This window comes from Vigna radiata, chromosome 7 (genome assembly GCF_000741045.1).
Source record: "Vigna radiata var. radiata cultivar VC1973A chromosome 7, Vradiata_ver6, whole genome shotgun sequence".
Lineage (NCBI taxonomy): Eukaryota > Viridiplantae > Streptophyta > Magnoliopsida > Fabales > Fabaceae > Vigna > Vigna radiata.
This window is the reverse complement of record NC_028357.1, coordinates 27634896-27648330: the sequence shown is the minus strand read 5'-3', so window position 1 is coordinate 27648330 and position 13435 is coordinate 27634896. Positions and strand designations below refer to the sequence as shown.

Below are 13435 nucleotides of genomic sequence, written 5' to 3'. Positions count from 1 at the left end.
CTTATATTTGGAGGTTTATTTCAATTGGGTCCTCCAATTTTTGAAGTGATCAATTAGGTCCCTAATTTTGTCAATTTGAATCAATAAAAGTCTTTCTGTTAAATGCAGTTAACGCCGTGAAGTTTTTGAACATGTGGCACGCTGACGCTTCCAGATGACATCGTTTCAAGTGCTTCAAATACACCCTTTTAATTTAGGGATTTCAACCTTTTATAATCCACCTATGCACTTGAAACGATGCCACCTGGAAGCGTCAGCGTGCCACATGTTCAAAAACTTCACGGCGTTAACTGCATTTAACGGAAAGACTTTTATTGATTCAAATTGACACAATCAGGGAACTAATTGATCACTTTCAAAATTGGAGGAACCAATTGAAACAAACCCCCAAATATAAAGACCTCCGAACTTATTAAACCAAAAATAAATGTCCAAAGTATGATAAGATGAAAATATCTTGAGAGATTTAATAAAAAATTTCAAATATGAATCTAGTCAAACTGTTAAAGGATAATGATGAAAATTATTTTAACAAAAAAAGGAAAAGTTCTTTAAGTGAACCAAAAACATTCACCCGCTTCCTACGTGGATACATGTTTAAAAAATATCCACACATATTTAAAAAAAATATTTTTATAAAGTTTTAAAATATAAATTAAATAAAATTAAATAAATTAAAATTTAATTTTAATTAAATTTAACCTTATAAAATATAAATTAATTTTAATTTTAATTTTAATTAAATTTAACTTAATAAAATATAATTTTTTTTATTTTTACTTTTTGCAGGTAGCAGATATCTACGTCCGACCCATTTATAAGTAGATATTAAAATACTCGTTATTCACAATCTGGGACAAGGTTATCAAACTCTTGAGTTTACGTAAACTCGACTCGTAAACTCGTAAGAATTTACTTCAGACGAAAAATAATATATAAATAATATCTTAATTCAAATAAGTGTACAAAATTATATAAATTTAAATAAATAAAATTTATAGATTTATAGTTCATAAAAATAAATATTGTAAAACATAAATACTTGGATTATTGTCATTAAATTTGATGCATTTCATTAAATATATAATAAAAAAAGACCAAACCACCTTGTTTTTCTTAATTTTCCCCCTTTCGAGCTCGTAGAATCACTCATTCTACACGATCCTACCAATTTCACAATTAATTCTACCGAATTTACGTAGAAAAAAGTTTACTTTTGAGTTAACTCAGAAGACATGTCTGGGAACGTAAACTCGTAAGAATTTAATAACTATGATCTGAAAATAATGAATATATGCAAGTACCAACTATCCGTCATGAATTTTATCTGCAATACCCACTATTGCGGGTTTTTTGCCGGCATAAGGATGGAGATATGTGGGGAATGGGAACATATATAGAACAAATATGTATCATGTCATACCTAATTGAAACATCGCATATTATCTATATCCATATCCGAGGATGAGTTTATTTGTTATCCTATATTGGATTGATAAAAAAAAATGTAATTATATTATGAACTAAAGTTTCTTCAACCCCATAATTTAGATGCACTTTAAATTTGTACTTTTAAGCTTTCTTGTTAGAAGGTGAAAAAAGAATGAATGTTATCATGATAATTAAAACAAGATAACCCATAAACTAGAAACAATTTGACACCCTTCTTTTTTTTCATATTTGTTTTTTAGTTTTATCCTTTAAATAATTTTTTGTAATTAAAATAATTATTTTATCAAATTTATTATGGTTTCTTTAAATTTAACCAATATTTTTCGATTTGACGGTTGTTTAAATTTAACCATTTAATTTTATAATTAAATAATAACACCAATAATAATAATAATTTTATTTTTTATTATCATAAAAAAATAAACATACATACGTGTATTCATTAGTATATAAAAAATCTCTTTATCATTTTTTGTGTAAATTAAATTAAACTATAAATAATACATTTAGTTTTTTTTTCTTAACTATTACACACTTTCTAAACTCTAAATAATTTATTTAATTGTGTGTTATACACATGATTAGGAATGACAAAAAAAAGTTCGTGTCCACGGATATTCGCGAATAAAATATGTGGGATAGTTGATATCCGTGGATATTTACTACCTGCTAGGTATTTTAATATTCACTTATAAACGGGTCTGATATTTTAATAACCGCTTATAAACGGATCGGTGCGAGTATTATACTATTCGTACCCGTGAATATTAGTTATTCATAAAAAATAGAAATAAAAATTAACTATATATTTTATTAAGTTAAATTTAATTAAAATTAACATTAATTTATATTTTATAAGGTTAAATTTAATTAAAATTAAATTTTAATTTATATTTAGTTTAATTTATATTATATTTTTATAATTCTATTTAAATTTTATTTTAATAATTTATAAAAATATATTTTTTTAAAATATCTGCAGATATTTTTAAGCAAGTATCAGAGCAGATTTTTTTTTTTTTGGATCGGATTCTAGATAAGTACGGTCTCCGACTAGATTCTTTGTCATCCTTACATACATGCTATTGTGGTTTTTAAAATTAATCAAATATAACAAACATATATCAACATTTAAACCAGTTCAAATGTTACAAACGAGTTATTCTCTCTCCTCTTTCTTTCAATTTTAAAATAATCAAGAACAGAAAAACATAGAATAAGTGTTTTAACTTAAGATTAAAAAAAATTAATCCTTAATTTAGAAGAGAATAGAAAACATATAAGAAAAGACAAGATTAATATGATGGTTGTTGAAATTGTTTTCAAGCACATCTTACCCTGCCAAATCCTTCTTTACTTGGTTCGATCTTGGTAAAATGTTTAATTAAAAAGTGAAAGAATTTCTTATTATGGAGTTTTAATCTCATGAGTACGTTTTCTTCACAAACGTGTAGGTCGAAATATGTTGGCGGTAGAAGACCCTAACCTAATCCATTAAAATAATGGTTACATATAGGTTGAATTGACAAATCTAACTTGTTTAACAATACTTATATGATAAAAACATATGAGCAGGTTTCACAGTGGTTTAAATTATAAAATCAAGCAAGATATATATTGAAGAACCAGTGAAAATTTCACTGAAGACAATCTTACTTAATATTTACTTTGTAATAGGAAATGGTTTATACAAAAAGATGGAGAACTATGTCCATGTAGTAGCTAGTTAGAAACCAGACATATAGTCTAGAAACCTGTCAAACGAAAATAACCAGAAATATGAAAACCAGACATATAGTCCATGTAGTATCAATTCATTACAAAAATTCCTCAAATATGTTCCCATGAACTATAATCTTCCTCTAATGTATTTTGAAGATGCCTTTTCAATCTTGGTCATGATACAAATTTAGCAACAAATTCTGAAAAATTAAGCAGTGTTAGTAGTGTGGTTTGTTAAAGTTTTAGCCAAATCAAGAAAGTGGTCCACATGACGTATTACCCATAAAAATTTCAGCAACTTGAGAGGGGTGTCCACATGAAATTCTTCCTCCGTCGGTGGCTCTGCCTTTTTTACAACGGCGACCGGGGGAGCAGCCGCTGGTGGCGGTGGAGAAATTGGAGGCACATCACATGTTCCATATGCGGCATTTTCCTGCATAACTTTTCCTTAAAACAATATATTCAATATCTGGTTTATTATTTTATTAATATTTCTAAGTTTTAGAATGTATTAATACTTAGTTTTGAATTTTAAAACCACTGTAATAAATATTTGTCACAATGAAAGTATATTAGCATATATAACATGTCTTAAAAAGAATATGTAAGTTTTGATTTTGTTTGTTTTTAATGGCTGTGAGACAGAAAGAAAAGTTGGTAACCTTGCAATAGGCAATGTTGTCACATCCGCAGGTTAAGTGACCATTGGCTATGTCGACAGCTTCAGGGGCTCCTCCTCCGTCACTCCTCTTTTAACACATATATATTATCAATGCAAGTATTTTCAGAAAACAATGAAATTAATGAAATGCAATATTAAAGTAATTTAATACCATATAAAAATCAACGGCAATGAAATTCGGCCACCGATTATCAGCAGCAGCATGACAAGTTTTCAGCATGTTAACTAATGGAGCCGAATTATGAGCACAAGTCGAAGTTGCATTAGCATTACTCAGAAAATAGTTCATCAAAACCAATGTCCTCGATTTGGTGTTCATAGCTGGAGATTCTCCACGATTTGGACAAGAACCATTTACCATTCCGTCATCTCCATCTGAAAATCCTACGATTAGGGTTCTTGACAAAAGAAATAAAAAAATAATGAAACTCACATTGGTTTTCTACAACGTATGTCCACTGATAAGCAATGCCTTCAGAAGCTTCTTTAGATGATTTAGAGGTAAAAAGAAGCAAGCGTTGATTCTTCTGAACCATGTCATCGACGGTTGGCCATTCTTCACCGTTTTTGGGCATTCTCGACAGTGGAAACAAGTACTTGGTCAACCCAGCATCGTTAAACACCTTTGAAATCCCCGTCGGTGATGACACGTAGTCTTCAATGAAGATGGTCACAATTTCTGATGGATTTGCTGCCAGAAATGCTTCAATTTCTTTAAGCACGTTTATAGCACGTTTCTGGCATTCATGGTGCATATGCAGACAAATTAGAGATTCAACATTTCACAAAAATTTTACCAGATATATATGTAAGGTAACTCCTGCACTTACAAACGACGTCGCTTCGTAACATTTGCCTCCGAAGGAGTGACACAACCATATGTCATCGTTAAATTCATACATATCTAACATAAAGCCACGAACTCCATTCTGTGCATAAAATCACAACGCAGTGGAAATGAGGAAGAAAGACATTCTTTACACAAAAACATATTCTGATTAATTTTTATATTTATAAAATAAAAAAATGATAACAAATAATATTAAATAGGTGTAAAAATTTGTTGCGTTTCAAAATATTAATATCCAATGAGGAATGAATGAAAAAATATACACTTACCCAAATCGAGTCTCTTAAGTCTCACAATGTTGAACCTTCATTTGTCACAGATATTAAGTTGATGTTATATTTAGGGATAATTTATTGAAGATTTTCAAATTCTTATCTTATAGGAAGACCTTGTTTTAAGTATATTAATTTTTTGAAAATGTGGACTCATGTTAAACATCTTTAAGAGTGGTGAATTTCCAAGTTAGATTGATCGGGGTTATTCCAACCCATGTGCTATAAGAAGTAAATTAGATACAAATAAAACATATTTTTACCTAACTAAAAGAACTATAGTGAACAAAAATTAAGAAAAAAATTTATACATGTGATTGAGAATTTGGTTTATAATAAAATAAAATTACTTAAATATATTTTAATCTCCTTGATAAATTAAAAGATTTTTTTTTATTGCTAATAAATTTTTATTATATTTGTCCCTAATAACATTTTTTCCCCAAAAATATTTATTTAGTCCTTTGTGTGGATAAAATATTAAACCATAAAAAAAATTAGAGAGGAAAATCAAAATTCGATAATCCACCCATGATCAAATGAAAATTTATCAGGGATCAAAATTATAATTAGATCTAGGTGTGATCATTTATCAATTTACTTCCAACATTATTCCTTCTATGCCCTATATTATTTTTGAAGTTTGAGGTAAAGTAAAAAAAAAAAAAAAACGTGCACTTTACTTAAGTTAATTGCAGTCTTAAGTTTGGCAATATAAAAATTATTTGAGTATGATATTTGTTTACTTTAATGAAACCAAAAATAGAAGTAAATATTTAGCATTTAAAACGTAAGTTGAAGATGTAATGTATAAAATTTTAAAGAATAACTTATAGTTGATGTTAGAGTTGTAATTAAATAATTAAATAATATAAAAAGAGATAAGAGAATGAAAAGGAGGATGAGTGAAAAGAGAGAGAGCAAAGGCTAACATTGAGTTGTTGAGTTAGTGTGTCTTCCTGCGATGTGGTGGTTATAATGATTGATCCTGTTTCCGATTTAACGCCAGATTGAGCAAATGAGTTATGAGTTGTCAGCCATGAATATCTGTTGAACGCCAAACCTTTCACCTATAACAACTCCACAACAACATTACACCCTCTATTTAACCTAATCATCCTTTCAATTACCATTAACAACATCATCTCTTAATTAAAAATATACTTTTTAGATTCAAATTCACATCACAAATATTTATAATCTCAAACTTTTGTTTTTGCCAATGAAAAACAAAACACTACACCAAATCTAATAATTAGATTAGTATTTAACAATCATAAATTTCTTAAGAAGATTATTCAAGAATTCAATGATCAAATTCACATAAAAATTTCCATCACTTCCAACCAAAACTTCAAAATATCTTTAACCCAAAACTTTGAAAGAAATGAATTGTAAATCTTCTTTCTTATATATATTATTCAATATTCTTATCGTAAAGTTTAAATTCATATTTGAAATTCTATCTAATAAAAACAGAGTACCATACAAATTAAGCATAATATTGAAGTTCATATTATTTCTATTGTAAATTGTTGTTTTTATAAAGGATTAAAAGAGCAATTGGAGTGAAAAAATGACATTAAAATTGAAAGAAAATCTAACTTAATTGAAAGAAGTGGTTTTTTTAATATAAAAGTGGGTTGTACCTTGGAAGTAGGGATTATAGGTTGGGTCCTTACGCATCTAGAGCGAGTGTTCCCATTTTCAGGACATGTTCTACAATTAAGACCACCGTCACATTTGTTCTGAGAGCCACAAGTTTCTCCTAGCTGTTATTCAATAAGAAAATAATCACGATCATCGTTAATTTTATTCAATTAATGATCGGAGAAATAATTAGGTATAGACCTTGAGGCAGGGGAAGCCATTAACGAGGGAGAGTGCCAAAAGAACTACCATTGTCACTTGGCTTTGATTCTGCATTAAGGAAGAAATGAAGAGATTGATTATTAAATGTAATTGAAAATGAGATAAAGATATAAATGATGCCTTCATGTTGACGGAGGTTTTCCACATATTTCTTTGCGCTTGAGGGTTCAGAGACGATGAACATTGAAGATGTTATATCCCCGCTCCCTCTGCAATTCCCTCCTTCAACGATCCTTTTCAAACATGCTTTCATCAATTTATATATTCTGGGCTTTGTTGGGGGGAGCAAATGTAGGGAATTCCAGATATTCGATTCTAACTTTTACTTTACACAATTAAGCTTTCAAGGAACAAAAATAAACAATATAACTTATTTATTCTTGTATTTTCTTTCTTAAAACAAAATTTACATTTATTTTTTATTTATATAAATATAGTTTATATTTACAGGTTATAATAATCACATTGGTGCATCAAATATTAAAAATAAAGATTGAAAATTAGACACTTGCAAACAAAATCAATAGCCTCCGTCAAAAATCTTTACTAATAAGGATTAGCAATGCACCAACTCCGCATAGAATCATTAAATCAATAAAATAAAATATAAATTTTGAATAGTAAATAAGATACCGATATAATAAAAAAGGACAAGAATACAAAATATTTGTATCAAAGTAATGCTATTGGTAATACGGTCTACATCAAAATCTAAAAAACAATTTTTTGTTTTTATAGGATTGAGATGTACTCATTAGAGGTATTCACAAAAAATATTTTCTAAATTCTTCCTTCTTCTCAATCTAAGATATAACCAATTAATTCACTACAAAGATTGAAAGTCTTCTCTTCGTGTTTTTTAATGTTTGAACAAATGAAATATCTACAAGACACTTCAATCCTAAGTTAGGTATGTGTGTATGAAAGCAATACATATTAGATTGAATATGTGATGGTTATATCATAAATAGTACAATTTTTAGTACCTTTGCTAACCAAACATGTTTATCTAATCCATATAGTTGACCTAATGCTTGATTAGTCATATCAATCTTGTTTTGGGAAGTCGACAAATGTCTAGGTGTATGTTGTTGCCATGACCTAGATATTCATATCGAGGTGATGTCGTCTTAGGCTGATGACATCATTTGGATTTCATAATGCATGACTAGGTTCGAGATATCTTAGATTTGAGAGTATATGTTATTTTGCAAAGAAAAATTTCTTCCTTTAGTTATCTAATTGTTATAGGCATAATAGTCTCTCAATCTCGATAAACTTGTCAATGAAAAGACTTGAGAAATGACATTAATAGTTGTCAAAAGTGACTGCTACATGAGAAAGACAAGGGTCATGTGTTGTAACCGCTGAATTTGAAAGGATCCAACGATTCAGGATTGTGCAGAGCAGATGCGAGGGCTTCTCTTATGGCTACAAATAGAGGTTTATTTTTTGACTGGCAACCATTTGTGCTTCTCCAAAAGGTGAGATCTCAATTCTGAAATGGTGTGTTATATGACTTATTTTTCCAGGTATGGTTTTGCATACCAATCTTGATATGTCTTCAAGTAAATACGAAGGGGTTGATAGATTTGAAGATAGGGTAGAGTCTTCGACAAGTGTGCCATCACCTAGCAACAATAACAATATAGGGAGTCAAAACACTTCAATCGTAGAGTGGGTCAAGACCAAGATGTCTTTAAGGAAGGTGTTATGAGTGAATAAATCCCCAGGTGCAAGAGTATTTTCAAAATACAAATGGTCATCTACTTTTCAAACTTTTTGTGCCAGTGTTTCCATGTTGGAAGGGAGATTATATGATTTTTGTTCATATGATTTGTACTATAAATAATGTTTGTTCATAGTAAATGTAATAACATGTAATCAAATCTATTTGGATAAGTGGCTTATTAAGAGTAGATGTGTCAAACTAGTCCATCTTATAAGATTTGGCCTTATCCCACATGGGTTGGGACCTAAGAGCTCACAGGACTAAAAAAAATCCTTTATGAAAAAGCCTACAAGACAAAATATCCATAAAATCTTATGGACTAGAGTCAGTTCATGGACTTTCTTTTAACATAACTATTTTATTTCATAATATTCAAAAAAATTTCTAATTAAGTTAATAGTTTGATTGATGCTATATTTTTTAAATTGAATTAAATTATACAATTGTATTAATATCTAGTTTTTTATTTTTTTTTTTTAATTTTGAGATAATTTTGACTTGATATAATCGACGATAGCATTATCTTAATAAAAGTGTCATCCTAAAAGCATGTTATATTATTCATAAGAACAATTATAATTTTGAGTTATTCATTATTCATATTAAATTTATTTGTGAGACTAAAAAAGTAAATTTATATTCAAAGGGTTAAAATAATTAATTTTAATAAATTAAGAAAAAAAACTGAGAAACTAAAATAAATTTTGACCTTAATTTATGGAACTAATAAATAACAAAAATAAGAAAAAATTAATATTAGTTATCTTTTACATTTTAAAAACTAAAAGAACATTATTTTATTTCAGAGGAGTATAAGAAAAATTGACCAAAATTTAAAAATTAAACACGTATTCAACCCGTTCATAAATTATCTGAGTTTAGAACACTTTTGGTTTGAAAATAACAATAATTGACTTGTTATTATTATCTTAAATTAATATTTGATGAGGAAATTAAATTAATTAAATCTGTGTAGATGACGGTATTAATTAAATGTGAGAACGCATGGTAGCATCTGATATGACAAAGTCCAGTTTCGTCTACCATTAAGTTATTGCCACCACGAAAAGCTTCGTAAACAGTAAAGAAAAGAGAAAGATAAGAAGAAAAAAAATGAAGAATGGCCATATCTGCCCCACCAAGTACGCTAATAAGATTCTGATTACACCCTTTGCGCCAACATCACACCAACCTCACTCACTCACTCAAACTCTTCTTCACTACTCCACACACTCTCTTTCTCTTTCTCTTCTTCCTCACATCAAATTCAACACTCACAAGAGAGAGAAACATGAAACCCAACGACAACGTGGCAATACTGACCAAGACAGACTCCGAGGTTAGCAGCCTCTCCCAGTCCTCACCGCCGCGCTCTCCCCGCCGGCCCGTATACTACGTCCAAAGCCCTTCCCGCGACTCCTCCCACGACGGCGAGAAGACCACCAACTCCTTCCACTCCAGCCCGCTCCAAAGCCCATTGGGCTCTCCGCCCCACTCCCACTCCAACTCCTCGCTGGGCCGCCACTCCCGTGAGTCCGCCTCCACCCGCTTTTCCGGCTCCCGCAAGAGCAGCTCCACCAACCGCAAGGGCCCATGGAGGCCCTGGAAGGACCAATTCCACGCCATCGAGGAAGAGGGTCTCCTCGACGCCCACGACAATGCCCAACACGGCTTCCCTCGTCGCTGCTATTTCCCGGCATTCATCTTGGCCTTCCTCCTTCTCTTCTCCTTTTTCTCTCTCATTCTCTGGGCCGCAAGTCGCCCCCAAAAACCTGCCATTTCACTCAAGGTTAATTCTTCTAAACACACACACATATGTACATTTCAGTTATTAACTCTTGCTAACCAATTCACGTGAAATCATTCAGAGTATAACCTTCGATCAGTTCCTGATTCAAGCGGGTGCCGATGAGTCAGGAGTTGCCACAAGTTTGGTCTCCATGAATTCATCTGTGAAGTTGACGTTTCGTAACACAGCTACATTTTTCGGGGTCCATGTGACCTCCACTCCCCTAGATCTAAATTTTTATGAACTCACTCTTGCCACTGGAAGTGTAAGTTGATAATTACTTTTTTAACATTTTGTTAATGCGGGGCTTAGTTTAATTCGGTTAAGTTTGCAGATGCCAAAGTTCTACCAATCTAGGAAGAGCCAAAGATCTGTTAGAGTGATGGTGAAAGGGAGTCACATTCCACTGTACGGAGGCGGAGCGAACCTGAACACTGTGAACGGGGCACCGCTTGAACCGGTGCCGTTGACGTTGAGCGTGATGGTGCGGTCGAGGGCTTACGTTTTGGGGAAATTGGTGAAACCCAAGTTCCACGAGAAGATTCAGTGTTCTGTGGTTTTGGATCCGAAGAAGATGGGCGTGGCGATTTCGCTGGTCAAGAAGTGCACTTACCAGTAAGTCAACACCCTCATTAATTACTTAATAAACCAAACCTTAATATTTTGTTTTCAAGGCTGTGGTTGGATGCAGTCGGTGCTTCAGTTTTCAACATCTATTGTTATGTTATTTTCAATTCTTAATATAAATCTTTTTTACTTTTATTTTCTAGCTGTCTTTCCCATATAAATGTATCAGCAATACGTAGTTGCGGTAGCTGGAACGAGTAGCAAAATATTGAATTCATGAACTGAAATAGATTGCTGGGTCAAATCATGGTTAGTATATTAAATAATCCAGTTAATGTTGTTTATAATTTAAAGAATGAAGTAAAGACGCTTCCCACGTTACTTAGTTCACATGTAAACTTTGTGGAAGCGGGAAAAATACCTGTAAGATTTCTTTGATTTCTTAAAGAAGAAAAGGACAAAAGCTTAGATAGCACTATACATTATTATAATTTTTTAAAAGTGTATAAAGGCCGTTCAGAATACCGTTTTTAATATTTGGCCAGTTATTGCAGTGACAAAATAGTATACCACGCTCCATTCATTTAACTAACCATGGAGAGATTCTTTTTTTCACAAAAACCTATGTCCCCATAATTTTACAAGATTCAAAATTTTTGTCAAATATTATAATAATTTATTTTTTTCATTTTAGAATTCCAAACTCAGGTAATTGGAATTCTGAATTTTGTTTTTTGCATGAGAATGTCGGTTAAAATTCATCATTTAAATCCAAATTCGTATACAACTTTTACTCTCTTTTTTTTATGAAAAAAAATTTGGAAAAAAATATTGTTATTATATAAATTGAAACCAATTTATAAGATCGAATTATTTTCTTTATTTAATACTTTTACTCGAGACGGTTTTTTTTATATATTTTTGACATTATAAGATATATCTTTTTTGTTTTTTCATTTGATGAGTGAAAGTGCTTATAATGATATGTGTGGGTGCTCAAATAAAAAAAATTATAAGTGACATAATAAATTACAATCAACATAAATTAGGCATATCTTGAAATCTTTGACCATGTATAATATTTTAATGGATATTTTATTTGTATGGCCAAACCCCAACTCATCGTGATGTTAAATTTTCATCCGATTTTATAATTAAAAACATAATGTTGATTATGTCATTAATCCAATATGATTTTGCAATACATAGTTTGATTAGTAGAAAATACATATTGAACTATATTCAATATTTATTATTATTGTATTACAAATTAAAATGTAGTTTAGGCATTGAAAACATAAAATGAAAATTTGTAAAAGAAATTCAGAAATCAAAACTAAAATTAAGATAATTAACATGGATTAATCACGTTTTCAAACAACCAAACAATATAAAATCTTTAATAATATTTTTTTTTTCATTAAGTTTGTTTTTATCTTTTATTGATATGTTTATTACTGTCCTTGTAAATAATTAAAGGTTTATTAAATAATTTTAGAAAATATAAATATTTTATTTTTTATTGATATTTTTATTATTATTTATTTAGATAATTAAGATTTTAATGATAATTTTGGAAAAAGATAAGTATTCAAATTTTATTTACGAAATATTTTGTAAAAAATTAAAAATATTATAAGCTTGAAAAATATATCAAAGATTATCTATTACAATTTATTCAAGTAGAAATTTTAAGTCCAATCTAGTTTGGTCCATTCAAAAAGCATTAAATAGAGTGTCACGAATTTAGAAGATAATCTTTTGGAGATAGTGAACTAACCCTAAGGAAGAGATACAAGAGACACATTCCACAGGTTGGAATCATCATCATTATTTTCATCATTTATCTTTTTTCTAGTACTCAAAATGTTTGAAGTAACTAACTCTCTTATTCATTGAGATTGAAAGTAATGTATCTTTCCTAGACCCGTCAATTTGACTCTTCTTACATGGTTTGACCCTGACTCATGTGAGTTGGGGTCAGAAAACATGATCAAAAAGTTTTCCACAAAAAAAGTCCACATAACTAAAATATCTACAAAAGTCTTATGGACTAGGGTCAGTCCATGAGTTTTTTTTTAGAAAAAAAAAATTCATTTTAAATATAAGAAAAAATATAATTAACTCCTAATTTATTATAAATTTAAGTGCTTTTAATTTGTAAATACATAACAGTACTTGTAATTCTATGTAAAAGTTTTTACTTACTTTTTTAAGTTACAAATGTTTTTGGAAAGGAAAATGATACTTTGACAAACGAGATTTGACAAATTTTTGACAAACACTACGTGTCAGCGTGTCATTGGTTCAGCATTTTAAATAAAAAAAAAATTGAAATGACGTGGATTAGCAGTGTCTGACAGAGAGAGGGCATTGAAACATATTGAAATCACATTTCATTTTCAGATTTTGAATTCACTTTTCATTTTGAAACCCTAGAGAGAGAAAGTCTCCATCCCAACCATCAAAGCTCCGTGACCTTGCCACACCGTCGATC

General features: G+C 30.2%; 2 protein-coding genes across 2 annotated transcripts; one reads left to right on the top strand and one right to left on the bottom strand.

The window, feature by feature from the left end:
• Positions 1-3137: 3137 nt before the first annotated feature.
• Positions 3138-6880, bottom strand: LOC106766254 (PI-PLC X domain-containing protein At5g67130-like). Its single transcript, XM_014650997.1, has 9 exons — positions 6830-6880; positions 6628-6750; positions 5911-6048; positions 4687-4785; positions 4290-4593; positions 4008-4231; positions 3837-3923; positions 3455-3607; positions 3138-3206 (listed from the first exon to the last, which is right to left on the bottom strand). The coding sequence occupies exons 1-9, from the start codon at positions 6878-6880 to the stop codon at positions 3138-3140; spliced, it is 1248 nt and encodes a 415-aa protein (XP_014506483.1).
• A 2788-nt stretch (positions 6881-9668) lies between these two features.
• LOC106767672 lies at positions 9669-11133 on the top strand. Its single transcript, XM_022784492.1, has 3 exons — positions 9669-10371; positions 10451-10636; positions 10706-11133. The coding sequence occupies exons 1-3, from the start codon at positions 9874-9876 to the stop codon at positions 10988-10990; spliced, it is 969 nt and encodes a 322-aa protein (XP_022640213.1). The 5' UTR covers positions 9669-9873; the 3' UTR covers positions 10991-11133.
• The last annotated feature ends 2302 nt before the right edge of the window (positions 11134-13435 follow it).